Source organism: Embiotoca jacksoni, unplaced genomic scaffold, assembly GCF_022577435.1.
Source record: "Embiotoca jacksoni isolate LCO1_2020_lvr unplaced genomic scaffold, fEmbJac1.0.p SCAF_48, whole genome shotgun sequence".
NCBI lineage: Eukaryota > Metazoa > Chordata > Actinopteri > Embiotocidae > Embiotoca > Embiotoca jacksoni.
This window is the reverse complement of record NW_027185401.1, coordinates 2,272,690-2,300,355: the sequence shown is the minus strand read 5'-3', so window position 1 is coordinate 2,300,355 and position 27,666 is coordinate 2,272,690. Positions and strand designations below refer to the sequence as shown.

At 44.7% G+C, this 27,666-nt stretch overlaps 1 protein-coding gene and 1 long non-coding RNA gene across 3 annotated transcripts in view; one reads left to right on the top strand and one right to left on the bottom strand.

Moving 5' to 3' along the window:
* The window catches only part of LOC138210824 (disks large homolog 1-like), a 94,468-nt gene that overhangs the window by 24,273 nt on the left and 42,529 nt on the right, over positions 1-27,666 (bottom strand). The window contains 5 exon segments of the mRNA XM_069170157.1: positions 840-890; positions 2,876-2,929; positions 3,549-3,644; positions 3,744-3,839; positions 21,415-21,579. Of these exon segments, the coding sequence (XP_069026258.1) occupies positions 840-890; positions 2,876-2,929; positions 3,549-3,644; positions 3,744-3,839; positions 21,415-21,579 (462 nt within the window).
* LOC138210825 (uncharacterized) lies at positions 11,347-19,008 on the top strand. 2 transcript variants are annotated; one of them, XR_011179287.1, is made up of 4 exons: positions 11,347-11,906; positions 13,060-13,341; positions 14,770-15,538; positions 17,387-19,008. It is a non-coding gene; the product is annotated as an uncharacterized lncRNA (long non-coding RNA). The 2 variants fall into 2 exon arrangements; XR_011179286.1 differs by lacking the exon at positions 11,347-11,906 and having other exon boundaries at positions 12,754-13,341.

Here is a 27,666-nt window from a genome sequence, read left to right as displayed (position 1 = left end):
ACGGGTGTTGGTGTTGCTGAAGGAGCATCGGAGACACGTTCAGCGACGCTCGGCTGAGATTTGCTGACTGTACGAAGAATCCAGACCGTCAGCAGATTTTAACACCTGCAGGACGGTTCGAAACTTTAGTTTCAAGTAAACACCGACGGGGGAAAAAAAAAATCTGTTCCCAGTAACACACACTGATATAATTCCTCTACTATGACGGTTAAAAAACACGACGTGCGCACACACACACACACACACACACACACACACGAGAAGCCGGAGGCCCGTTGAACCTGCGGACAGAATAACAGACGGGCTGCGGATCTTGTGGGACTCAGCTGGCAGAAATGCGTTTTTTTTAATTTATTTATTTATTTTATTTACGCTGCACTGATAATAATTTGCACTTGAGAAAGCACAGCTGAATTAGGACGAGAGAAAAAAAAAGAAAAAAGTTGGAGACACTAACAATGTAAAAAGATTATAACCACAGGCAGAGTTAAGGATTAAAACACAGCTGCGTTAAAAAAAAGAAAGTTTATTTTTTTTATGAGATCACAAACACAGAGGTTTTTGTATTGTCGAACAGAGTTCTTTCAGCGTGTCATCGTTTTTTTTTTTTTAAAGATTTCAAATGCAGCAAGAGTTGTTTTTTTTTTGTGAAGTTTATAAAAGTGTCAAAGTCAAGAGCGTTGAGCTGCCAGCTGTCTCTTATGAGTTATGGACCGCGGCTCGTAAAGACGTGCGAGAGTCCATCTGCTGACGACGTGACCGTGATTGCAAAGGGGAATAAAAAAAAAAATCAAAAATAAATAAAGGAGGAAGGCCGCTCGTCGTCGTCGTCGTCTTACCCGCTCCAGCGTGATCTCCTCGTACTCGTAGTCCGCCTCCGTCCCGTTCACCTGCGCACAGAAACAGATTCGACCCGTCAGCATCGTTTTGTGTTGTTTTTTTGGAGGGGGTGAGGGGGGGTTATTTTCACTTACATGTATTTTAGATTTTTTTTTTTTTTTTTATTAATCGGAATCTATAAGAGTCAAGAGTTTTATTTTTAAGAAACTTCTGCCTTCACTTTCCAGACCCGAAAGGCTTTGTCCATTTTTAATATTTAATCTGTGGTGTGAAGGCTGCTGGCGTGTTTTTACAGGGATGAAAGAAATATGTTGGAAATCAGCTGGAAAAACTGCAGTGAATTTTTTTCACTCATTATCTACCATTAAATAAACTTCCTCATTTTCCCTGGTTATCTTGAATAATTTTTTTTTTTTAAACGGTTTTATAGACGCTCACGTGTGGAGGTTTTCACGAAGCTGTCGGCGAGCTTCCCTGAACTCTTCCGAGTTGAAACGTGGTGAGAGCGAAGTCAGCCAGAGAGTAAGAAGCTTCTTTTTTTTTTTTTACAAATAAGGTTTTTTCTCAACGTCTCAGTGTCGGCGAAAATTAAAGCTGGCAAGAGACGACGAGGGGATCTCAGCGGCGGCGGCCAACATCTGGAGCAGTCGAGGAGTCACTCGGAGGCCGGGCGGCTGTTTAAAACTGTGTCAGATAAAACAGCCGGTTCCCGTGGAACAAATCCTTCGCGGTCACTGCTGCCGATTATTTTTTTTTTTACATTTGCTAATGTTTCTAGTTAAAGGAAAACTTCAGGGCTCAAATTTAATGAAACTCGCTGGAAGGCTGAAGCGTGGCTCGATGAAGATGAAGTTATCGTTCCCTTTCGTTAACATTGCGCTCGATAGGACGTTGAGGTTACTAATCGCAATACGTCCTAAAAAAAAAATCCAGCAGAGGGCGGTGAAGGTTTCAATATTGGCAAAACATAGGCCATTCGACAAATACGACAATTTCGTATCATAATCCACAAACGCAATAAAGAAAGCAGTTTTGGCAACATGCACGTCCAGACATATGCGGAGGTTGTAGCTGCAGATATAAAATATCGCAGAGGATTTTTTTTTTTTAGTGTGAGTTGAAATCTGCGAGTTTTTCCTTTAGTTTTCAGGTTAGATTCCACACAATGAAAATTTTCCTTAAAAAAGAGAAAAGTTTCTGAGCTTTTTTTTTTTTTTTTTTAACACAAACACAAGTGAATATGCAATAATACATTTAAGGTTGTATCTAAATCCATTCATGAAATAAACCAATCAGACTGCAATATCGAAGCAATATTAATATAATATTGCGATTATACAACAAGTTGCCATCAAATCAAAAATGCATTTCATATTGCGGGGGCCATTCGCTCCCAAAATAACGCTTTTTTTTTTTTGTTTGTTAGCGCGATCTCCGTTTCCATGGCAACCCACGGGGTGTGACTAACAACTGGAAAACAATCAGTCGCCCTCAGTCGACGCGAACGTAACGTACGCAATGTTTACCATTCCAGGAAGTTGTCCGACCCTTAGCAACCACCCTAGCGACAGAGAGGATTTCTAGTCCATTTTTTTTTTTTTGCTTTTTAGAGACGGTTTCTCACGCTGAACATACACAGCACGTAGAAACACTAAACCGCTCAGCTAGCTCAGTCTCGCTGTAACCAAGATATCTGCCGTGTTCAGCTGACCAATCGGATCGCTGGGTCGGAACTACTTTGTTGTATAATCTCTCAATAATGCATCCTTAAAATACATTGAACATAAGACGGAGCCAAAAGACTACCAACAACCCATAATGCAACACCCTCCGTAGAAGACTCTGCAATGCTCCTTCATTCAAACACCAGATCTGATGTCCTCAAATAAAAAAATGACCCAATTTTCTTTTCTTTTTTTACCGAAATCTACGGAAAATAAAAACGTCCTCTTATATTCAAAGCATTTACGGCTCGTTGTGAATTTCCGTCCGCAGGTGATAATCGGCGTCGTGTTTAAAGCGTGTTGAAACTCACGTATGGAGGCGTGTCCAGGCTGTCGGCGTTGACCACCACGGGGGGAGGATTGGCCTGAAGGAGAGAGCGAGAGAAGAAGACACATCAGAGCGTCAAGGGAAGGAAATCAAAACGCGTCGACAAGCGTCCTCCAAAAAAACATAAATCCAACCGTCAACATACAACCGCAAAAAAACAAAAACAACCAAAAAAAAACCCTGAGCTGACCTCCCCTCCCCCCCTCCCTCCCCCGCAGAGCTCCCACAAACCCGCAAATAAAGAGGCAGCGCTGACTTACTCTCCTCATGATGCTACACACCGACTGAGGATGGAGAAGAAAAAAAAACGGGAAGCCGGTGGATTTGAGCAGAGATTAGTGAGGACAGAGCGGCACGTACATGACGGCATTTCACGCTGCAGAAGATGCAGCGCTGAAACATGAAGCTAAAATCAAAAAAAAAAATCAAATAAATCAATCAGATCAAAATCCTCGCAGGAAGGAAGGTTTTTTTTTTTTCTTTCTCTGCTCCTTCACCTCGTCCTTCCTCCCTCTCTCTCTCTGGTTTCTAAACTCAAACCGCCGCCTCGCTCGCTCGCTCACTTTCCGCCCCGGGAGGAGCCAGATGGGCTCTTAAAAGTCAAACGGGGGGAGCGTGGCATTTCTCCCACTGTTTCCATCTACTAATCTGCTCACTTCATCAGAGCCGCAGCTGGACGGCAGACGCGGAGCCGAGCTCGGCGAGCGACGGGCGGGCGGCGGCGGAGAAGGAGAGACGAGCGGAGATGGAAGCTGCGGATGGATGGAGCGGAGAGGAGGACAAGTGGAGCAAAAATAACAACAAAAAAATACAAAGAAACAACAACAACAACAACAACAACAAAAAAGGACCTGTGACGTCGGAGGGATGACGGTGGTCTCGGCTGGGATTGGCGAGATTGGGATCACGGGGATTATGGGAGAGGAAGGCGGGGCGGCTTCGGCCTGCTGAACAATAGCATGGTGAGGGGTCAAAGGTTAGACAAACACAGTGCAGCACAGATGAACGGCAGCAGGGTGATGATGAGGATGATGGAGGAAGAGGAGGAAGAGGAGGAGGGTGAGGATGAGTTGCATGTGTGATGTTGATTTAAGGTTTTTTTTTCCCCCCCGATCACGCTCAGGTGCCAGCTCTGGGCGGAGTTTGACAGGGCAGGGCCACGGGGGTGTGTGGGGGGGGGGAGGGTGTGTCAGAGAGGTCGGCCAATCGCGGGAGGACGCCGTGTGATTGACAGATTACCTGACGCTTCGGGCTCTCAGACGGTCCCTGACGTGGAAAACTCACCCATCTGCTGCTCTGAGGATTAAAGCCATACTATCTGACCTTTGAGCGCGTCTGAATGAGTGTGTGTGTGTGTGTGTGTGTGTGTGTGTGTGTGTGTGTGTGTGTGTGTGTGTTAAATCCCCAGTCCCTCGGTACAGTCTCAGCAGGGGTGGATGTCCCCTTTTTTTTTTTTCTTTCTGTGCCATCACTGAAAAGCGGGGGATATTTCAATCTGGGAGAGCAGAGAGTATTAACCCTGGCTGCCAGCAGTGACATCAGCATGGTGGGGTCAAAGGTCAAATGACACTCACGACTGGCCCCGATTTTAAACAGCCACGTGCCTCCTGATATTTGTTTTTACATCTATAATATGGCGGTGCGTTACATTTACCACGTCGCATTCACTGACAGCTTTATGTTGTATTTATGACGTTCGGGATGAAGCAGGGAGTCTCTTGAGAAGCAGCTTTTATTTTGAAAGTCAGCAGACTTTTCTACTGAGAAACTTTTATTGTGGAGAAATCACAGGAATTTTTTTTTTTAAAGGTTTCCGCAATATTTCACAGGATTGGTTGAATTTGCCGTAAATTATTGAGATCTCAAGATTTTTCCTGGAGGGACGAGAAAGGAAAATAAATAAAAAATCTTCCACTGTATGAATCTTCTGTTAAGTTTTCAGGGTTTTTTTTAGACCGACTTTTTGTCTGTTCGACACCTTTTTTTTTTTCCCTTTAACGAACCACCGCTTTGGTAAAACCTTTTCTTTTCTCTCGTATACATACACATATATATATATATATTTTTTTATCTCTACACGATGTAACAAACTCTTGTGTGGACAAAAAAACAAAAACATCTTTGACACCTTTTTAAAGCCCCGCTCAACACATTAAAACAAACAACAACAAAAAAACCCAAAGGAGCGCGTGACGGCCTTCGACGCTGTGACCTCTATTATGCAAGAGCGGGACCTCGTGAAGCCGCTGGCAGGAAGTCGCTGCTGTGTTTCCAAGAGGCTTAATTGTTGTGCTGCAGCAGCAGAACCCGGAGCCCATGGAAAACCAACGGCCACTAAAATTAGCCCCCGCGCATCGACCGCATTGATCCACCAAGCCCTACTTCTGGAGCGCCCGCTCGGAAAGCCGCTGACAATGGAGCTTAATTGCTCCCAAAAGATACAAACCCCGGTTTAACAAAACGCGAGCGACACGCGCACAAACAGAGGAGAGAGTTTTGAATTCATCAAAGGCCGACGGGTTGGGAAAGTGAGCGCTGCTGGAGGAGCGGAGAGGATCTTTGAGATAATGAGCTGGAAGGACAGAAGAAGAAGATCGCCGTGGAAACACGAGCAAATCACCGAGTCGGTCCAAGACACAAGGGCAGGGTAGTCGATCGATCGATCGATCGATCGGGCAGCAGGATTCATCGACGGCAGTTATGACAGTCGACTAATAAAAGTTATTTATCGAGCAAAAAAAAAAAAAGTCGCTCGGGGCCACGACGAACCGACAACTACTGACGTTATACAGCCGAGTGACACGTTTATTCACCATAAAGATTAATAACGTTATCACCTCGACTAATACTGGATGTTTTAAGCGTTTAAAATCACATCATGGTCTCAGTTGAATTTGCATTCACACACTTTTTTTTTTTTTTTTTTTTACATTTTTCTTTCTGAAAAGGACGACCTCGGTGACACCGTTTCTAAATGGCAAACATCGTGCGTGGTGTCATCGTCACGGTAACAATAATTCAATAAAGGCACGTTTCCTTTTTCCATGTGTGGGACTAAACTCTGCTCATTTGTACTGAAATAAAAACAAGATTCTAACACCAGCGGTAAGTTTTTTCTTTTTGCCGTGACAGATTTAACCGGTTGGTCTCCATATGAATCGATGTTTATAATCTATAAATCATACAATCAAAAGAATAACGAACGATCGTACACACTATCAACTGGCTGAAGCAGAAAAAAAAAAAAAAAAAAAAAACAACACAAACACAAACCCCCGTTTTCATTCATAAAAAAAAAGTGACGAAGACGAGTTTGAATGTCAGAGCAGAAAGATGAAGGCTTCGGCTTTTTTTTCTTTTTTTTTTTTTCTTCGCTGCAGGGACACAGCGGATGTCATGACAACCGTCGCACATGAACACAGACTGTATTGATTCTCCATAAACTGACAGGCTGTAGTAACTCAATCTGACTCTCTGACATCAGGTCACACACACGCACAAGTTATTTAGCAGACATACTCTCACCAGCTGAAGTGCGACATGAGTTCGGGGGTCAGGGGTCACAAAGACAAGACACTGTAACACGCTGACAATCCTCATGCAGGTAAGTTTCAGTACTGAGAACAAAAACTGCCTTTTTTTTCCTTCCACTTTTTTAAGTTGTTCCAAACCAGGAAGTCTCACTAACAGGTTAAAAACAAACGTTCACCTCTGCAGACCTCCTTCATCGGGTAACTTTACCCGATGAACAACTTTCTCACTTCCAGTCCAGTGAAGTCCCCCCTCCCCACCTCCCCGTCTTCTCCCCCCCCAATACGTCGCGGTACGTCGCCTGCCGAAGTACCTTGTTGAAAGCAAAGGGTACCCAGGGTATCTCCGCCCGGCCGCGGCCGGCGCCGACCACTTTGGCCGTGCTCTTCGTCGGGCTCTTCTTCACGCTGTCCCGCAGGTTGAGGAAGCGGCTGCGGGCTCGGCAGGACGCCGGCACGGTGCAGGCGGTGAAGCTGGACAGAGACGCCTGCACCCGCGGGCGGTTGGTGGTGGTGGTGGTGGTGGTCTGCTGCTGCTGCTGCTGCTGCTGCTGCTGGCGGTGGAGCTCGATGGCGTGCTGCCTCTGGAGCGGGTGCAGGTGGGCGATGGACTCCTGCAGGTTGAGCGGCGGCGGCGGCTGTGGCGGCTTCTTCTCGCTGCCGCCGCCGCCGCCGTTCACGGCCTTGGAGGTGAACTCCTGCCGCGGGTAATGCGTGGTCATCTTTCCTGCGCAGGAGGAGATTTTTCCCGAACCCGGAGAGAGAGGAGGAGGAGGAGGAGGAGGAGGAGGAGGCGGTTGAATAATAGATGACGGAGATCTTCACCTTTTTTTTCTTTTTAGCCCCCCCGAGATCCAGACGGGGCGGTAAGCGGGGGAGGAGGGGGCCCGTTTTGGGGGGGTCTCTTGCTGGGGCGCGACGGGGCGAACCGTCCCAAAAAAAAACAACCTCCCGTCCTGTCACTCCCTCCTGCAAACCCTCCGCCACCAAAGTGCAACAATAACACTCCCCCCCCCCCGACACTCTTTTCTTTTTTTGGGGGGGGCCCGTTCACTCCCCCCTCCCCTCTCCCCCTCCCGTCTCTCTCTCGCTCGCTCGTCTTCTCTCATTCTCCTGCCAATTAATCGGCTCCAGTGAGCGAGGCACATGTCAGCACGGGGGAGGGAGGGAGGGAGGGAGGGGAGCTCCATCCACTCGCTGCATGAATAATCGATGTTGCCTCCACACCCCCACCACGGATTCGTACACAGTGACGTGGATGTCAGCCCTCCCGGTTGAGGGCGGGCGGGCCGGGAGGAAGCAGCAGCTTTGGTTTGTTAAGCCTCTGCTGGAGATAAAAAAATAAATAAATTTAAAAACAACAACAACAACCCGACAGTCCTCGCAGGCCGTTTCACAACCCAAACCACAAGCTGCTGCTGATCTGCTCTCTCTGATGGCTTCTGTCTGGTTTGGTTGTTTTTTTTCCTCCTCAGAGCTGGACACTGATCGCTGTTGTTTACAAAACCTTAAAGAAAAAAAAAGTCCGAAGAAAACAAGTGGAAATTTCTCCAAAGTAAATTTTTTTTTTTTTTTTTTAAATAATATTTATATTCAAAATAAAAGAGGGGTGAACTTTCGAGTGGACGAGCCCCCGATGGATCGATACTCATCCAGAGCTCCACAGCAGGAGATGCAAATCCAAAAGTTTGTCCCGACGTGAAGCGGTCATTAAACCTCGTATAACTCAACGCCTGATAAAAAATTCTGAGTTAACGTTTAAAAAGACGACCTCACGCATGTACTACAAGTGGTTTAAGAGCAGCGAAAATTTTACTGGAGTATTTGAGCCAACACGACATCATTTGGTGTAAAAAAAAACAACAAAAAAAACAAAAAAAAACATAGCAGCTGCACAAAATCTTTAGGTATTTCCAAATTAGAAAAACTATCACCTACACTTAAATCTAATGTATGTTGAATTTTTAATACTGAAAAAACAAGATAAACAATCCAGAAAGTTTTCCTCCTCAGCTGTAGTCGCTGATTTTCAAACCAACACTCTTGAGTTTAACGGGGGAAAAAAAGCTAAAGCTGAAGCGCCCCCCCCCCCCCCCCCCCCCCCCAAAAAAACGGCATCTTCAGTCCATCAGAAAAACACATCGCCTGCTCACAAACAAAAAGGCAGCTTTTATCGGACTTTTCAGACAACCGACGATCAATATCGGCCTTAAAAAATATCCAATAATGAAAAATCATTTCAGGCAGGATCGAAAAGCTCTGAGCCCACAAACTCGGTCGGCTGTCCCGATGTGACAGACAGTTCGTTATAAAGGACTCGCAACCATCCGGCCGTACTGGGAACGGACGAATCGTTTATACGACATAAAAATGGGCCCCAGAATGACCCCAACATGTGAGCGTTGGCATGACAACAGGGCCCCGTGCGGTCGGATTTAAAATCCAGGAAGGAAAGCCGCTGTTTTTTTTGTTGTTTTTTTTTAGTGGGAGGAGCCTTTAACCGGAGCGGCAAACAACACCGACGGTCCCCGAACGCCTCATCACCATCCGTATTCAGCTTCAAAATAAAAACATGGATCGATATTGTTGTTGTTTTTTTTATGTACGAAGCTGTCAGGAACAAATAAAAGCGGGTTTTTATGGTTGCTCGAAACTTAAATTGACCCCGTGTTGAACTGCTGCTGGGTGCGTCTGCAGCTCCACCTGCAGGCCGCACTCATCACACACACACACACACACACACACACACGCACACACACTACACACACACACGCACACACTACACACTACACATTTACAAAGCAGGAAACGCGAGCGCTTGCGTAACGAGGTCAGTAATTAGGATTTTAAATGCCGGAACAAGTGGATTTTAATATGAACGTCATAACTTTTAAAAAACACGAGAGGAGCTGCGGTGGATTAACTGAAGTTTTTTTTTTTTTTTTTTTTTTACTCTTTAATGTGCAAATTTATGCAGCAGGAGCTCCAAAAAAAAACCAAATCTGGTCGTCCAATCTGTGGTTTGAGAAGAGAAAAGCTTCTCCGTAACCGTCTAGTCTTTAATGGGGGAGAAAAAAAGAAACAAAAAAAAGGGAGTTTTGTGTGTTTATTCAAACACTGAAGTTATTTAAGAAAAGTTAATCTCTTAGTGCGGGATTAAGGAACATAAACCGTCCAAGACGAGACGGTTTAATGAGACAGCACCACCTGAAACGTTGCTAATGATCCGTCTTTGTGGAGGAAACTGTAAATTCAGCAGGTTCAAAAAGTCGGAACAGGAAGTAGGTCTGTTAACCAAAAAGTTTGGGGTCAGAATTTAACAGCAGCTTTTATTTTCTCCCTACGGTGATAAAAGAAGCGGACTAAACCGGCTTTTCGCTCCCAAAGTCAAAATGTCCAATTCCCTGAATTTCACCGACTAAAAAGCAAAAAAATGAAAATAAAATTCCACGAGCGACAATGAACAGAATGAAACGGGACCTGCTGAAATAAATAAACGAGCGTTTTCCATTGATTTGATGACTGAGGTCAGAGGTCAGAGGTCAGATGAGCAGACACTCCCCGCCTCACATTCACACTCCAGCATCCACAAGAAAAAAGATTTAGTATGTTAAACTTCGATGCTGCAAACTGCTTCGATTTCGTCAACAAAACTCCTCAGAAGGCCGGCGGAGACTTTTCTGGGATCCGAAACCAAAGTCTGCAAAAAAAACCAAAAAACACCAAAACAAACCCAACAAACACACGACAGCCTGAAATCCAACAACCGAAGAGCAAACCTGCAAAAACGCAACAAAACTGATGCATCATGGGAAACTTTAGAGATTCACTCAACAACATTTCTGAATATCTTCAAAAACTAAAACAGCGGCGAGTGCGGACGTTCGGCTCGTTGGCGGCGAGCCGGTAAACAGACCGTGAGTCATGAATCACGTCGGAGCTGCTGCTGCTACACACACAGCACTCTCATAGTTCAACTTTCAATAGTTCCAAAAAAAGGTTGTTTTTTTCTCCGAAAAACATCATTAAAACCTCGGAGGAGAGACGTAGAACTACGACTCCCAGCATGCATTGCACTAAGCAGCAGCCAAATCTCGGACTTCTGGAACTAGACCTGAAAGATTCGCTTTCAGCCGACGCATCATCGCCGTTTTAAGTCGACTTCTGTGTGCAGAACAGTTTGCGTCCACCTGATGAAGTCCGAACAGTCGCTCTTTTGTTTTTTATTTTTTCCAGAGCTCTCCGATGACTCCTACAGGGGAAATGTTTAAATTCTTTCAGCAGCTGAACGCTCCACTAAGTTCTGATAAGACTAAACCAAAGCTAAAAAAAAAATTAAAAAAAAGGAAAACGGACTCGAAAAAACAATAATGGTTATCAGCCACTTGAAGACACTTTAAAACCTTTAAGGGGAATATTAAAGGGAAACTTTGAAGATGGGAAATATATAATGAGGGGAAAAAAAATAAATAAATGCATCAGGGAACTGGCATGAGCTTTTAATAACATGTGTGTCTGAGGCAGTAAACAAGGGAGGTGGTTGAGGGGTAGCGCTTCGTGTCAGGGAGCCTTAGAGGTTGCTAGGCAACGCCGGGGAAAGGCATGTGCTGCTGCAGGGGTTCCTCACATCTGCCGGGAACATGACGCTGCTGTGTTGATGCAGGTAAAAAAAAAACAAAAAAAAAATAATAAAATCTCTTTCGCTCCCCGAACTCGGTCATACGGAGCAAAACAAAAAAACAACACAGGTGAGACCGGATCCCCCCCGACCCCTCTCCCCTCCTCCTTCCTCCTCCTTCCTCCTCCCGACATCAACAGAAACTCCTCCACAGTCTCAGAGAGCGGCGGGGAGATTCCTGCTCATCCTTCGTTATCTCTCACACGACCCACAGCTGCTGAAAGCTCTGGAACATTCAGGAGCACTCTGTGTGTGTGTGTGTGTGTTCGTGTGTGTGTGTGTGTGTGTGTGTGTTCGTGTGTGTGTGTGTGTGTGTGTTTCCCCCGATTGCTCAATATTTAACAGAATGATCTCGCGTTCGGATGTCGAGGCTCTGACACATTTAGCTGCGACGTAACAACCTTCGGCTCGGAGCCGCTGCAGCCTTATCAACAAATCACCTCAGATCTCACCAACACACGCACACGCACACACAGAGAGAGAGGGAGGGCGAAAGAGAGAGTCCGCATGCTTCCACCGTGGCTCTGTTTATCTGACGGACACGACAGCACCTCAAAAACAGGACGGGGGACTGATGGGGCGTTTCTGGACCTGCGGTTGGACGTTTTAAAAAGCAGATGTGAAGGTTTCCTGCGTGAGTCCTGATCCCCCACATGACGCAGCAGCAGCAGCAGCAACAGCAGCAGCAGTAGCAGCAGCAGTAACAGCAGCAGCGGCGGCGGCTCTCCTGTTGCAACTTTTACACATCTGCCTTCAAATCCAGCAGCGTCACACGGCAGACGGACCGATCGATACGCTTTACAATGGTACATGCACACCAGTCAGAGGTGATGTCCACAGCCTGACCAAACACACACACACACACATACACACTTTGTAGGAAATGAGTCACGGTGCAGCACCCCACCTCCCCACCCCCTACACACACACACACACACACACTTCTACTGCCATCCTCACCTTTATGAGGATTTGTTTTTGGTTGTTTTTTTTAACGGGTGGGAGGTGCGTGTGTGTGTGTGTGTGTGTGTGACCTACCAGTAGGCGCCGGTGGAGCCGCTTGGTTCTCCTCAGGGTGCCCATGATGCGGCGGCCCATCTTTTTGGCGTACCACACAGAGTTGAGCATGCTGCTGCTGCTGCTGCTGCTTGTTGCTGCCGCCGCCGCTGCTAATGCTGTGGTGGAAGGCAGCGTGTATGTGTGTGTGTGTGTGTGTGTGTGTGTGTGTGTGTGTGTGTGTGTGTGTCGCGCTCCTCTGCGCCTCCTCTCCGCTCCTGCTGCAGGCTGCGGGGTGGCGGAGGTGGTGCTGGCTGGAGAGCAGACGATGGTTGTAGGAGGAGGAGGAGGAGGAGGAGGAGGGGTTGGTGGAGGGGTTTGGCGGGGAGGGGGGGGGGGCCTTCACTCCCACCTTGTGTGTACCCCCCACCTCTTCTTCTTCCTCCTCCTCCTCCTCCTCACAGACACAAACAGGGAGGCTGCGGAGGAGCCGACGGAGGTGACCAGCTGCCAGGAGAGGAGCTGTGGTCGTCCCTCTTCCAAGTCAGTTTAGGAGGCGGCGGAGGGGAGGCAGGAGAGAGAGAGAGAGAGAGAGGGAGGGAGGGAGGGAGAGAGCGAGCGAGAGAGAGAAGGAGAGAGAGAGAGAGAGAGAGAGAGAGAGAAGGAGAGAGAGAGAGAGAGAGAGAGAGAGAGAGAGAGAGAGCGGAGCCTCCAGGGGTGAATTAACCTGCCGGTGTGAAAGAGCATCGCTGGGCAGCGAGGAGGGAGCGAGAGAGAGCAGCCAGTCGGCCAGCCTCCCTCTGTCTGAGGCAGACAGCAACAACAGACTGCAGGGCTGAGGAGGACGCAGAGAGTGTGTGTGTGTGTGTGTGTGTGTGTGTGTGTGTGTGTGTGAGTGAGTGTTTAAAGAGAGCGCAGGCAGGGAAGGAAGTTAGTCCTCTGATCTTCTTCTTCTCTCCGCAGTCTGGAAACCTCACATAGCAGCTCCTTCCTTCCTTCCTCCTCCTCAGTCCAGAGGTTTTGGTTTTTTTTTTTTGGTCCAGCTGACCTTTGTCCCACTTTAGTCTTCAGACTTTCGAGTCCCTTTTCTCCCAAAAAATTAGTCAGCAAAAAAAAAAGAAAAAAAGGGGGGGGACCTCACCCCCTGGAAGAAATGCTGAGCTATCAGGATGCGTGACGGAGCGGCGTGGAGACGAGAGGAGCGGCTGTCACGACCGCAGTTCGGTCCTTCGGAGATCAGCGAAGGTATGTTTTGCGAGTAACTCTGGTGTGTGTGTGTGTGTGTGGGGGGGGGTTGTAAATAAATAATTATCCCGGGGTGGGGGTCACGAGGAGGACTGAAGCTCGTCCCCGGATGACTTTGAAGAAAATTAAATAAATATCAAAATATAAAACTAATTTTAAACAAAAGAGAATGTTTTATTGCACTATTTGCAAAACAGTTATATTTGCAAAATTTTTTTGGTTTTTAGGCCGGACTGGGTTAGAAAGTTTTTCTAAATTGTTTACGTTGGGTTTTATTTTTTCACAACGATACAATACGATATACTTGTATATATTTTTTCTCGGGTTAGTGTTGCTGCATTTGATTAAAATTCAGCATTTTTGGGGACATGGCATAAGATTATTCCTACAAAAATCATCATCATTCTCAACATAAAGCACAGTAAAGTCACATTTTGTTTACAAATATAATATGACTATTATTATGATATTGAGCTTAATTTAAGTTATCGTCTTTTTTTTTTACTCACTTCATCCTGAAAAAACCTTAATTTTTTGGCCTTTTTAAAAAAGAAATTTAGTCTACTTGGCATGTTGCTTTAAAATTTGTACTTTGTATTTATATGTTTGGTATTAGATACAAGAGGAGAGTCTGTTGCTCTAAAAAGAAATGATCAGGTTTGTAATTGAAGACCAACTGAAAACCCGTGTGGAGTGCCACAAGGCTCTACACTGGGTCCACTACTAAAAATGTATTATATTGAAGTTGCATTTTGTGTACAAAACGTGGAATATAATAGTTGTTTTTATTACCATATTGGGCTTAATTTAAGGAAATATTATTATCTGAAAATTAAGTTTGAAAAAGTGGGTCATGACATCAGTGGCGTGTTAATAATAAGATTGAACGCTGTCGATACCTTTTTTTTTTTTTTTTTTAATGTACTGACTAAAAGCTCTTTCCTTACAGACTGAACCACTTATTTATTTTCTATTTTTTTAACAGTGTTTTATTACTGGCTTGTTTTTAGTCTCCATAACAACCCCGATACAGAAACGACACATTTATGTTGTTCATTCAGCTCACTGAGAACAGGAGAGTTTATATATACGTTTTTCTCCCGGTCTTGAATTTGTTTGCCTCAAACGTTCCGCGTTTTTGCCTGAAATTCCATAAAAAGCTATAAATAGCCGCGGCCCCGTCCTCCCGGTGTCCCTTTTGCTGCAGTTGGCGATGAAGAGTAGCGGCGACGAGATGATGAAGAAGCAGCGTTCCCTATGAGTCGTTTAACGGGCTCCGAGTCCTTTTGTCTTGGTGCTAAATATACTTCAGAGCTGCTGTAACCCTTTCTGGTGGGGGACGAACGGGAGGTCGGCTGTTTTACTCTCACCCCCCCTCAACCCCGATACAGACAGCCTCACTAAATCTGTCCTTGTCCCTCTGTGCAGGTTCAACCCCCCCCCCCCCCCCCGTTCTCCTCCTCCTCCATTTTCCTGCCTTCGGGATTTTTCTTTGTCGCCTGTGTTGCCATGGCGCTGCCGAGGACAGCGATTGAGAGGCGGAGGAAGAGAGATGAAGGAAAGAGGAAAAGAAAAGAAAAAAATGAAAGGGATAGTAAACAAAAAAAAAGGAGCGTACAGTAACGTCCTCCTCGCCGTCTTTGCGGGACGCGACGATCCATTCAATCGCGGTTTATCGCGGCGGAGGTGTCGGAGATAGCCGGCTGCTGATGTCAGGCTACGGGGGGTGGGGGGGGGAGGGGGAGGGGGCACATCAAACACCGAGGACAAGCAATGAAGGATGTGGAGATTTCTCTGCCGAAGACTGACAGCGGTGCGAATTGGCCGGTGGAGGCGTGGAGAGGTCCGGCCGCTCTGGTGTGGAGTTACGGCAAACAGAAATACGGTAACAAGCGCTCCTCCCGGCCCGCGTGGACTCGTCTGCTGCTTCTCAACGCTTCGGTCCAGGTTTTCTCATTTTGTCCGTTTTCCATGAGATGAAAAGCCGGCAGCAGCAGCTCTGTGAGGTCGGTCCGTGAAAGCTGAACGTCGGATGGTTTTCGGTTGCGTCCATCTACGCTTTTTTCTAAAGTGCGATCCGTAACTTTTCCGGAGAAAGACAATTCAACATTCACGCGCACTTTTTTTTTTTTGTTTTTTTTTTTTTTGGGGTCGTGACCGGACGACTGAGCGGAGGTGAAGGAGGAGCGATGCTACGGTGAGCAGTGTTGGCTAGTTATCACTGAAGCTAATGAAGTTAAAATGTTGACCCAATGATGGTAAAAAGCAGTTACACAGCGTTTTATTACTGCAGCGGTCTAAGAGAGCTTTTACAGTTCGTATCCCATTCACACACATTCACGCACCAATGGCCAGTCAAGGCTGCCAGCCTTACGACGAGTCGGCGATCTGCTCAAAACCAACCATCGTTGGGATTAAATTGCCAAAGAAAACTTCACGTCAATCCACCAAACGGCCGCTGAGATATTTCAGTTTGGACCAAAGTTGCAAACCGACCCAAAAAAAAAAAAAAAAAAATCACAATACAAGGCGACACCAATCAGACATCAACAAGAGACTCGACTAATACAACAACAACAACCTGTTTAATAACCAGTTTGCAACCAAAGTGATGAGTTGACGGGAAAAAAAAACACTCAAACCACAGCAAAGAAAACAACAACTTTGAGATCATTTCAAAGGAATTTGTCACAACGTGGGGGAATCGTGGGGGAATCGGCTTTCTGACCAAAAGTTCGACCAAAAGATTTGACGCTCAAATAAGTTCGAGCGTGACGCTTTTCACTTTTCTGTCCGTGTACAAATTAAGACAAACAGGATATGACATGTTAATGACAGAAGTGCTGTCAGGTGGACCAGGTCAGAGCCAGGCGAGCTGCCCCCTCTCCACCCCCCCCCCCCCCCCCCCCCAATATCAGAAAACATTCATAATGACACTTTCCCACTGGGATTCCTTTGAATGGAAGTGTGAACGTGTAAAATGATCTTTTTTCTTATTTAAAGCAGATGGAAAATATGATGGAGACGTCCCCCTCCCAAACAAGTCGTACGATACCAGCAGCGCGGTGGGATGGGATGGGATGGGATGGGATGGGGGTGGGGGGGCGGTTTTACCTGGATCGGGGGGGTAGGGGTTGGAGGAGCAAGAGGGGAGGGAGCTGTCCTCTCCGTGGGGGTAGAGGGTGGAGGGCGTGGGGGAGGGGAGCTCCGGATGATGCTGTCCTAACGCTGCAGACCCGTCAAAGATGCACTCCAGAGATGCTACCTACGGGATACAGGAGGGGGAGGGGGAGGGGGAGGAAACATGGCGTCTCGGAGAGGTCAGAGGTCAGCGAAGGCAAAAGCAGGAGAGAGGCAGTTAATCTGTGCAGAGCTGTCGGACGACGAGGACGGGATGTTTTTCGGCCGTTTCGACGATCTCCGAAATCCTCACACATGACGTGTAATCGTAATAATTTAGATCTGATCTGGTTTTAAAAGGAAATCCGAGAGATCGAGGTACAAGGTACGAGGTACAAACAAAAAAAAAAGAAGAAGAAGAAGACGGAGGAGGAAGTGACTGAACTGGGACTCGATGGGATATTAACACAGACCGATAGCCGACAGTACAAACGCAGTCCTGGAGAGCGACTGGACCTGCTTGACTCCGCCCACTGACGGTGGTGATTGACAGGTGCAGCTAGTCAACACACTAAAAAAAAACTTAGTGTTAAATATAATAATTCTTTTGACTCAATAAAGACCAAATACAAAGAATACGACATTAGAGTGGTAAAGTCAGTGTAATAATTAAGTAAAAAGTATTTTTTTAATTTTTTGCTTCAATGTCGAGATAAATGTTTAATATGCTGCAAAATTTCAGATCAAAACAATAAAAAGGATTAAACGTACATAAAAATGTTTTTAGACATCTAATCCTGTTAGAAAGTAGTTTTCTCTTATAATAAGCCGACTACATGTCAATCAAACAGTCCTGAGACACGTCAACGACTAATCTGTGTCTGTTGATGTTTGTTTGTTTTTTACTCTGTCTCTGTTTTGAAAGTGTTTCCATGAATCTACGGGCAAGCAGGACCATCGGTGACGGGTTGGCTCTTGCCAGGACCCCGAAAAAACAACAACAACAACAACACGTGTGTGGAGATGAAGGAAAAGAGAGACGACACGCAACGGAGGACGACACGTGAACGGGTGTTGCTCAAGAACGTCGGACAAAAACTGCAACTACAGTTAAATAAATAGTGATACTGTAAAAAAAAATATAAAAAAAATAATGTAATGTATGTCTGAAAGGATGTTTGTGGTTGTTGTTGAAAAAAAAAATATATATATATATTTTATTTCTTTACTCAACTTTAATACACTGAAGTTTTGCTTTGATACTGAAGTTTTTGTGTAGAGTTGTTGATACTAATTTAATTTCAACTTTAATTTAGTTTAAAATTTTCATGTAAAATTAGCATTCAACCAATATTTGGGTCATAACTCCCTCACCAGCAAATTCAAGGGGATCTTGTTCAAAAATAACCGATAAAAACAATTCATATTTATCATTATTGAATTTATCAAATATAGACCAAAACTCCACCTCTCTTACTGTATGAGGTTTATCTCCGTTATCTCTTTTGTTTCATCCAAATTGTCCTTTAATATTAATCCTGTCTGACTTTTGCATCGTCAAAGTCTGATTTTCTCCATTATGATTTTTGATAAGTAAAGTTTTAGTGATCAAAAACTGCTGACAGAGAATAACTGTTTATCACTTTAACTCATTTTAGGAACATTTTCTGCCGTTTGATCTTTGTTAAGAGACATCGTTTAAAAAAAAAAAAAAAAAAAAAAAGAAAGAAAAGAAAAGAAGTAAATGGTAAAAAAAAAAATAAATAATAATAATTATTGGCAGATGATGATTTGTGTTTGGAAACGTGTCAGATAGTTTTTCACCTTTTGGAATATAATAAACTCAATAACATTATTGAGACTGAAACACACAAACCAAAGAGGGATTTTTTTTTTTCTTCCCTTTTCAAACTGTTTTCTTTTTAAATATTTGGACCCCCCCAAAAAATGGAAGTAAACATAATTAAAGCAGATTCAGAAAATTGAACTCGGAGCAGTTTGTTTTGATGCAACGTGTGAAAGCTCGAAGACGTGTTCGCCACACGATGGCAGAAAAGCTCCACGCCAACTCGTCCGGCCTGTTTATCCAGCACTTTCATCTGATCTCATGGACTCCGTTACCGCGAGCAACGCAGCGTGAAACGGTTTAAACCGCCGTGAAAAAACCAAAATCGCATCTCTGCTAATCGGCAGATTGGATTAATCAACTCAGAGTTGCTGTTTTTTTTTTTTTGTTCTGCTAAAGTGACGAAGAATTCTGACACATTTACATCAGATCTGCTCCACGTCTTATTACGGCCATATTACTGTTTAAAATATATTCATATTTTACATTTTCTTTCACAATCTGATGAGGTCGGTTCTTTATCGTTGAATCGACTAAAATCAACATAAATTATGCAGATTTGTTTTTCCTTTTATTTGATTGTTCTATTTTTTTTTTTTTGTCCTTTTGTAAAGAAATGTACTTTTTTTTAATAAATAATCTTGTCTGTAGAAAGGTTTCCACCGATGTTTATTAAATCACATTATTTCCCCACGAATTAATTGTTCACTTGGTAAAATATAAAAAAAACAAAAAACATTAATAACGCTTTAAGTGACTTCTTAAAAAAAACATCAACAGTCAAATGAACATTTTTTTTGCAGTGATTTCGTATTTCTTCGCCTGTAAAGTTGGGAATTTTCTGTTTTCTTTTTTGTTTAAATTCCCTAGTTATGGTTCAAACTCCAAAAAAAACACTGGGATCCTACATTTCCCACAATGCAATTTGAAAGTCGAAATCAGCACGTTAATGGAAATGTGTGGAAAAACTGGCAGAACGTTCCTTTAACTGACACACAGGACGGTTAACATGAGATGAATGAGGTCTGACACACACACACACACACACACACACACACACACACACACACACACACACACACACACACAGCAGGAGCCGACTGGAGCAGCATGGAGGGTCGTCACAAACAGGAAGCCATGAAGTCATGTGACTGCGTCAAATTCTCCAGGTCGAGCTTCCAGGAAGCCCGGTTCTGCTCTGGTTCTGTTTTTTTTTTTATATATGTTTGAGAGGTGCAGTGTTGAAACAAAACAGGAAATGTGGGGAAACCACACAGCAACCTCCAGTACAAAAAAAAACATACATCCGACACAAGTGCCCAAAAACTGCAGTTCATCAAATGACCACTAAAGGAAAAACAAAAACAAAAAAAAGCGACTCAATCATCACGGAAGTCAAAATCCCAAAATGTTACAACAGAAACAAACATGTTTTCATTAAGGCTGACAGGTTCTGCATGTCAACCCGAGCACCATCTTTTTTTGAATAGTTTTGGATCAGCCAAGAGACGGTCCGGTACCGTTAAGGTGGAAATACCATGATGGGTAGCTTCAAAACCGCTCTACAGGAAAACCTACGAGTGACATCACAGAGGCCACGTCTAGTTTTTATAGACAGACAATAGGGGGTAATATGAGCGGAACCGGGGACTCACTTCCTGAAGACGTTTCTGCCCACGTCGGCTACCGGGTCGCTTCTCGTTCTGGTTTTTATCAAGTCTTTTACTTGAGCACCATTTTCTCTTGTTTAAATTCAGGACCGTAACGGTATTTTATCACGAACTGAATCTCGCAGGCTCCGCCCCCATCCCAGGTGAATTAAAAAAAAAAAAGCATTGAGTTTACCTGCTGTGACTGTAACGCTGGAGGGTCAAACAGAAAACCTGGACCGGAGGAATTTGACTGGCGGTGTGTGTGTGTGTGTGTGTGTGTGTGTGTGTGTGTGTGTGTGTGTGTGTGTGTGTGTGTTTGATGACATGATGACAGGAAACAGGAAACAGGAAACAGGAAACAGATCTGAGCTTCAGAGCAGCTTCAGCGTTTTGATGGCTCACATGTAGGGAACAGAGACAAGCAACAACCCTCATCTTCCCAGTGTGTGTGTGTGTGTGTGTGTGTGTGTGTGTGGACATACAAATACATTGATTGGTATTTTAATATGCACATATGCATATTATATATACATGAACAGAGACCGAGATAAAGAAGTGGAAAGAAAGAAAAACATAAATATTTCAGACTTTACTGGCTTCTAAAAAAACTCAGAATTTAACGGTCTTAAAGACTTTATTATAAATATTTTGTGGTCCTATGTTTTATAAATGCAAATAATTAGGCAGAAACATGACATCTGTTTTACTTTTTCTTTCGGAGTCTCCTGAAAAAAGTACAATCGTGTTACCTTTAACGTTTAAAAGTGAAAGCTAAAATTCACCACTTTTTCAAGGGAGTCTGGAACCAGAAGCGAGTTATTTATCTCCGTTTCAATAAGATGATGCTGAAAACGGAAAACCTTCCAAACACTCCTGATGAAATCTGAACTAAAGCTCGTCGTCCCGAGTCTTAACAGCATATTAAACCAGATATGACTGCAACGAGTACGATCAGAAATTGACCTAATTTCTACTCGAGTATAATCAGATTACGTTAACGCGGTTGAGAGTTGAAACGAGTACATTTTCTGTAGAAATGAACTGAACACGACAGTTTAATTAATAAACGGCAAATTAAACGCGGCGAGCGAACTTTTCATCTTCTACGACTCATTAAGACGGTTCAAATTTGTGGCTTTTTTTTTTTTTTGCTTGTTGCCGTTTTTTTAAATTCAAATTTGCAGTCAAAAAAAACAACAAATCGTTGCACTTCTACACCCAAGACGAAGCAAAGACGTGAACGCAACCTTCAAAAAGTCAAATTCACTGACTTAAAAAGCTTGAATGTCTCGACTTTTTTTCCATTTCCAACATTTCCCGTGTTTGCGCTGCGTTTTAAATCAAGTTTCCGACTCGACAGCGAGGCCAGTAAAGTCGGAACAGGAAGGGAGGAAGTACGAAGAGACGCCAGAGGGACCCCGGAAAAAAAAATGGAATAAAACGCCGTCTCCGTACCTTCATGGGTGAGATGTGAGCGTGGGTGACGTAGCCGTGCACATTCTCGATCTGGGAAAGGTTCTTCTCTGCTACCTGGACCAGCTCCGGCCCCCCCGCCTCCTCCGTCAGCTGGGGGGAGCTCTGGTCCTGCGGGGACGAGTCCTCATCGTGGTGCCTGTACTTCTGCAACACAAAAATTTAAAAATTTAAAACAAAAAAACAGAAGAAGACGGTCAATGAAAGAGCTGCTGCTGCTGGTGGGTCAGGCGTTAAGCCCTCAGCACTGTCTGACAGGTGGAGGGCACTTTTTAAGGTTTTTAAAAAAAAAAAAAAAAAAATCACAGGCTTTGTCTTTTTTCTTCTTCATTTGCAACAAACCAGCGTGGACGATTTTCTCTTTTTTTAAATATTTTCATATCAAAGACACAAAAAAACCAGCAGTTGTTTTCCATCCAAAAGCAGCACAAATTTGAACTGAACTTCCAAATCAAAAACCCCAAATCGGCAAAAAGAAACGCACGTTAAAGACTTTTTTCTTCTTCACTTTAGAGGTTAACAGCAGGGGGAGCTAAATCTGCGGTCTCGGTCATTAAACCACCGCAGAAGAAGAAGACGACGTCATTAAAATAGCTCCAAAAACAACAACGACAAAAACAAGAAAGCAGAAAACAGCATTTAAATATTGTTTAGTTTCATGTATTAATAATGTGAGGATGGTTAGAGTTTCCTCATCGCTCCACACACGGCTAAAATTTCTATTTTTTTTTCTCATCTCTTCACTGGAACCGAAAAATTCAGTGGATGTTGAAGTCACATGACTCGTGTTCGTCAGCATGTATTTATCGAGTCGGTTTCTGTTTTTACTTTTAAATGAAACAACAGATTTTCCACTTTTACTTTGGAGACTTTTTTTTTTGCCCCCACTGGGATGTATGAAGTTGGTTGAAGGATAAATCTTCTCCGATCACCTGACGCTTTTGTTTTTTTCCCTCGACAATAGGAGGTGACTCAGGAGTTCAGGTGACTGACTGAATCATCGGAACAACGGACGAACGACTCGGGTAGAAAACATCCGATTCTCTGATGGAAAAAGAACACGATGAGCCTGCGGACACAAAACGACAAACAAACTGAAGGACGGGAGGCAGCTGCAACTCCCAGGGTGCATTTCACCAACAAACAACCCAATCAAAATAAAACCGCGTCGGGAGAAAAATAAAAAACGGCGGCTCGAATCGGTTTCCTGTCCGAGCGAATTACCAAAATAAGACTCGTCTTTTTTTTTTTTTTAATAAAATGAGCGGCGATATGATGTTTGGTTTTTATTTTCTTCTCCTCGGCGCCGCCGCCGCCGTCGAGCAGCAGCCTTCACATCCTCGGTGAGTCAGAGCTCGCATGTCTTACTCATCTCGTTGTCTGGCTTCGGGAGGAGGGGCGTTCAAGTTTGACAGGTGAACGACTCCGGCGTCCCGAATCGCCGCGGTTACGTAACGACGGCGAGCGACGGACACCTTTCAGAGGAAGTAGTAATCTACGAAATCGTAGAATTGTTTCCGCACGTTTTCAGAGATGTTTGGTTCTTGCTTTTCAGCCGAAGGAGGGTGCACGATTTGAATTTCCGAGAACAATTTGACTAAAACACAAGAAAACGAAAAATTTGAAAAACAAAACTATTCTTTTACAAACTTCAATGAGAAAGACAAAAATCCGACTGAACTAATCAGCGGGAAGTCACAGGGGAGGAGCTAAAGAATCAAACGCACCCGTTCAGAAGATAAGCGAGCGGTTTGACCCATGGCGCCTTAAAGTGCAATACCACTGAGGGGCCACTAGGGGGCCGGCTCTAACTGACTCCCATTCAAAAAGCATCAAGACTCGATAGAAAATGTCAAATTTTTTTGTTGTCTACATTTTTGTCGAAAGAATAAAACTCACAAAATCAGGTTTAATCAACAGTGCGTTTCACTCATGGATCCAGTGATGATGATTTTCACGACAGGTCGTCGAGTGATTTAGAAACAGCTGTTAGCACAGATGTTTCTGCAATTTTTCTCGTCACATACTGATTCTTTTTTTTTGGGAAAAAAAAAACCCCATCAAACTTCGACGCTGCTTTAAGAACCTCCGAAACTTTTCAGCGCCGACTTCAAAGAGACGTTTAATCCTCGTCTGAACGGGGGGGATTATCCCGCCGCCTGATTGGCTGCGGGGCCGGATTGAAACCCGGCAGGTCGGAAGGCTGAGCTGTAACAACTGCTTTTGACGGTGCGGGTTCGGGAGGGGGAGCCGTTGCCTGGCAACCGGCTGACTCGCAGCATCACTAAACAAACAGTAAATAAGGCAGCGAGGGACCGGGACCAAGAAACACCCTGAATAAGGGGGGTGTAGTTTACGTGCATCACTCCTCCACCTTTCCCCCCGTGGACCAGAGAATTACCGCCGAGTCAGCCCAATTCACAAACAATCAATTAAATGAATTAAATAAGTGCAGCGAAATTACTTGATAGTTAAAGTCATTACAGACCGAGTATGGTCACGCACAAAAGTGCCGGATCAATAAATTTACTCGTTAAAATGGGACTTTTACTCACAATTCTTTAACTTTCATAAATATCTAGACGGTGCTTTGAGATTCGTCCCGTATTTTCTCCCCGTGTGAATTGATGTTGTTCATCCTGTCGACAGGTAAAAACGCTGCTGAATTCAGCTGTAGCCTTTTTTTTTTTTTTTTTTGGGAGGGGGGGTTCAAACACAAAAAAACGGACTGATTTACAGGAAAACCTCCCGGAGGATTTTTTTTTATTTTTATTTTTATTTTTTTTAAACATCAGCGCTTTCTCAGCGGCCGCAAACATATATATATATATATATATATATATATATATAAAAAACTAAAGAATCTTCTGATTTAACAGCTGAGGTTTCACACCGTTTCCGGCAGTTGAAGCAGCGGCGGACGAGTGGGAGAAAAGACGTGGGAGAAATCACACGTTATTTTTTTCTCAAAGAACACCTCCTTCATCCGGCTTCCACCGGTTCGGTGAAATAAAAGAATCAATACGGTGAGTTTTGGCCTCGAGTTGAGCTGCAATAAATAAAAGGTTTCCGATTCTCGCTCCGCTCTCCCCCTCAACCCCAAAGGCAGATGGCTCCGCCCACTTCTGAGCCTGCTTCCTGTCAGAGGTTTTTCTTCCTGTTGAAGAGGAGTTTTTTCCCTCCTAGCTTCCGTGGGAGTTGTTGAATTGTTGGGTTTCTCTGTATAATGTTGGAAAGTTAAAGGACTTTGTGTTGTAAATATTTCACAAGGGGGGCTTTCAGCTAAGTAAGAATCACAAATCAAAACATCTCACTGTTGAAGTCACTTCCTAAACGAGGCCTGAAAAACAACCACGACACCCGAAGGGACCAAAAAACAACAACAACAACAACTGCAAAACACAAGAGGAGCTCGGGACGGCTGAGTGAAAGCAGGAAGTGAAACAAACAAACAAATAAACAAACAAACAAACGGTGGGGTTGCGGGTTCAACGCCCACGCAGGCTAAATGGGTCGGTGTTCACCCGGAACCGTTTCGAACATTTTCAGACGTGAAGGTTAACGAGAACAAAGAGGGATTCGGGGGGGAAAAGAAGAAGAAACAACAACAACAACAACAACAACAACAGATTGCAGGTTTGGACGCGGCCGCGTGTCAACGTGTCCTCGAGCGAGACGCCGAGCCCACGCGCCGCAACGAATGTAAATGTGGACGTGGGAGGCATGCGGGGAGGTTTCCAGTGATGACACCGTCGGCCTGAAGAGAACAGCCGCCTCCTCCTCCTCCTCCTCCTCCTCCTCGTTTTTTCGGAGAGCTGTCGAGTAGGAGGAAGTGGAGGAGGAAGAGGAGGAGGCACAGTGCCGACTCCCGCCTGCCAAAAAGCTGCTATAAATAGGAGCCATCACCACGGAGCGGATGTAGCAGGATGTTCAGGGAGGAGGAAGAGGAGGAGGAGGAGGAAGGGCTTCTGGATGATTCAGGGGTGTGATGAAGAGGAGGAAGAAGACGGGAACAACCAGCAGAGAAATAAAAAGCTCAGTAGAATCTAACAGGAGGATTCAAATGCTGAACGTCACGCAATTTTATTTTGTCTTTAAATGTCACATTTTTTTCCTGCGTTTCCCCGAGACTCAAATTTACATTTATATTCTACTTTTTTTTTTTGCTTGATATAATGACACGAAACGACTTATTCTATCCGCCACGGAGGTTGGTGTTTTTTTTTTGCCAGCAGAGGGCGCTCTTGAAAAGATTCAGGTTGACCTGTCGGTCCTATAATCAATAGGAAAAAAATCATATTCATATACTTCATATAATTCATATACAGATGGACGACATGACAGCTGAAGGCAAAGTAAGGCTCCATTTGGAGCGCGCATCCGATTGGCTTTTAGAGTTTACGGAGGATATTAACAGCGCCGACGAGAGGAGACCCCCCCCCCCCCCGTTTAAACCCGTAACAAGGAACCTGGACAGGAAGTCCTTATAAGGGCGCCGCAGCTGGAGAACGGACCAGAAAGGATGAATCACGGATATCAAGACAGCGCTTGCATACACGAGTTTAAAAGATGCACAGTTTTGTTTTTTTTAAACAATCAGGCCGAATTTGATCGTTTTCAACGACAATTTCAAAAGCGTATGTGAAGCTTTCAAGCTTTAAACTTCTCCTCGTTCTTTTTTTCCTCCACAGAAAAGAGAAAACCAGTACATTTTCAACAACAACAAAAAAAGACAAAAATAAACGTCGGAAGATATCAGCTTGATTTTTTTTCCACAAATCCCGACATCGGAACGCCCTCCTCCTCCTCCTCCTCCTCCTCTTCCTCCTCCTCCTCCTCCTCGCATCCGCTGAGCTCCGTAAATACAGGCGGAGGCAGACGGTGATATTTTGGCCCCCGTCACTCAAACGGGGATTCACGCGAGGAAGGGATCGCTGGAGGTGTCGGTCAGGATGAAGAGGGAGAATTACAGCTGTTGTTTTCTAAGACAAACGTGAAAAGCGGCGGATTTGTCCTTTAAGAAGTAAACAGCTCGTAGACTTAAGGGTGAAAAGAAAAAAAACGCACCCGTTCAGACTAGAAAACCAGCTGGATTTCTGTCAGATCAGCAGTTTGGTGTTCAGATTAAAAACACCCGAGCAGCTGAAGCAAGTTTTTTTTTTGTTTTGTTTTTTATCAGATTTCCCCACAAAAAAAAATAATCTGATTTTAATATTCGTCCCATCAAACCTTGCCGATTGACCCGACACTTCTTTGTCGACCTCCTCTGCTCTGGTGAAAAAAAAATTTCTCTTCAATATCAAAAACCTTACATCTCCTATAAAAAAATTTTTAAAAAAAAGGCCCAAACTGTTGTTTTCGTTTGGATTCTGCAGAAGCGACAGCTGACGAGCGGATCCGACGCGGGGAGAGCGAGCTCCTCGGTTCCTCTTGTGTCATCGTCCCCCCCCCTCTACCCCCCACTGCACAAAGCACATGTTGACCACACATGCAACGTGGGCCCGCCGAGCCTGCCGCTGACGCGCCCCCCCCCCCTCCCCCTCCCTCCCTCCAGCCAATCACGCCTCAGCCGCTGCGTTTGTGAAACGCGGGGCTCCGATTGGCCGGGGCGGAGAGGACGGACGGGCCTGTCGTGTCACGTCGGGTCAAAACGCCACAAAAACACAGGAGCTGGGCGACAAGCGAAGGGGAACGAGAAGGAGCGTGTTTTCTGCCCCCCTCGGCTTTGTCTGACAGGTGCAGAGCGGCGGAGGAGGAGGAGGAGGAGGAGGAGGAGGAGGAGGAGGGAAACAAACCACAGCGCTGTCAATTTTTCATCGTTTCAAGGGGATGGCATGAAAGTGCTTTTGTGATTCCCAGCTCGCGGTGCCACTTTTCTGTCTCGCCCACGCAGCTCCGATGTATATTTATAGTCCGTCCCATCCCCGGCTCCGGTCAGAGTTTAAAAACTCTGACTCACAGTTTTAACAAATATTTTAAATGAGGGAGAAAAAAAAATCAAATCAAAATACATGTGTTGGCTGGCGGCAGGGCTTCATTGGTTGGAGATGTAAAAAGTACATTTTGTCCTGCTGTTAATGCAGCAAGAGTTAAAAGAATCATCTTTAAAAGGATTTCGTCTATTTGAACCAAACACACAGCTGGTTAGAGGAAGTTTAAATAAACCAGAATTATCCTTTAATTACAATACCACGACGAAAGTAATCACAGCTTTCGAATCTCGTATTTACTAAA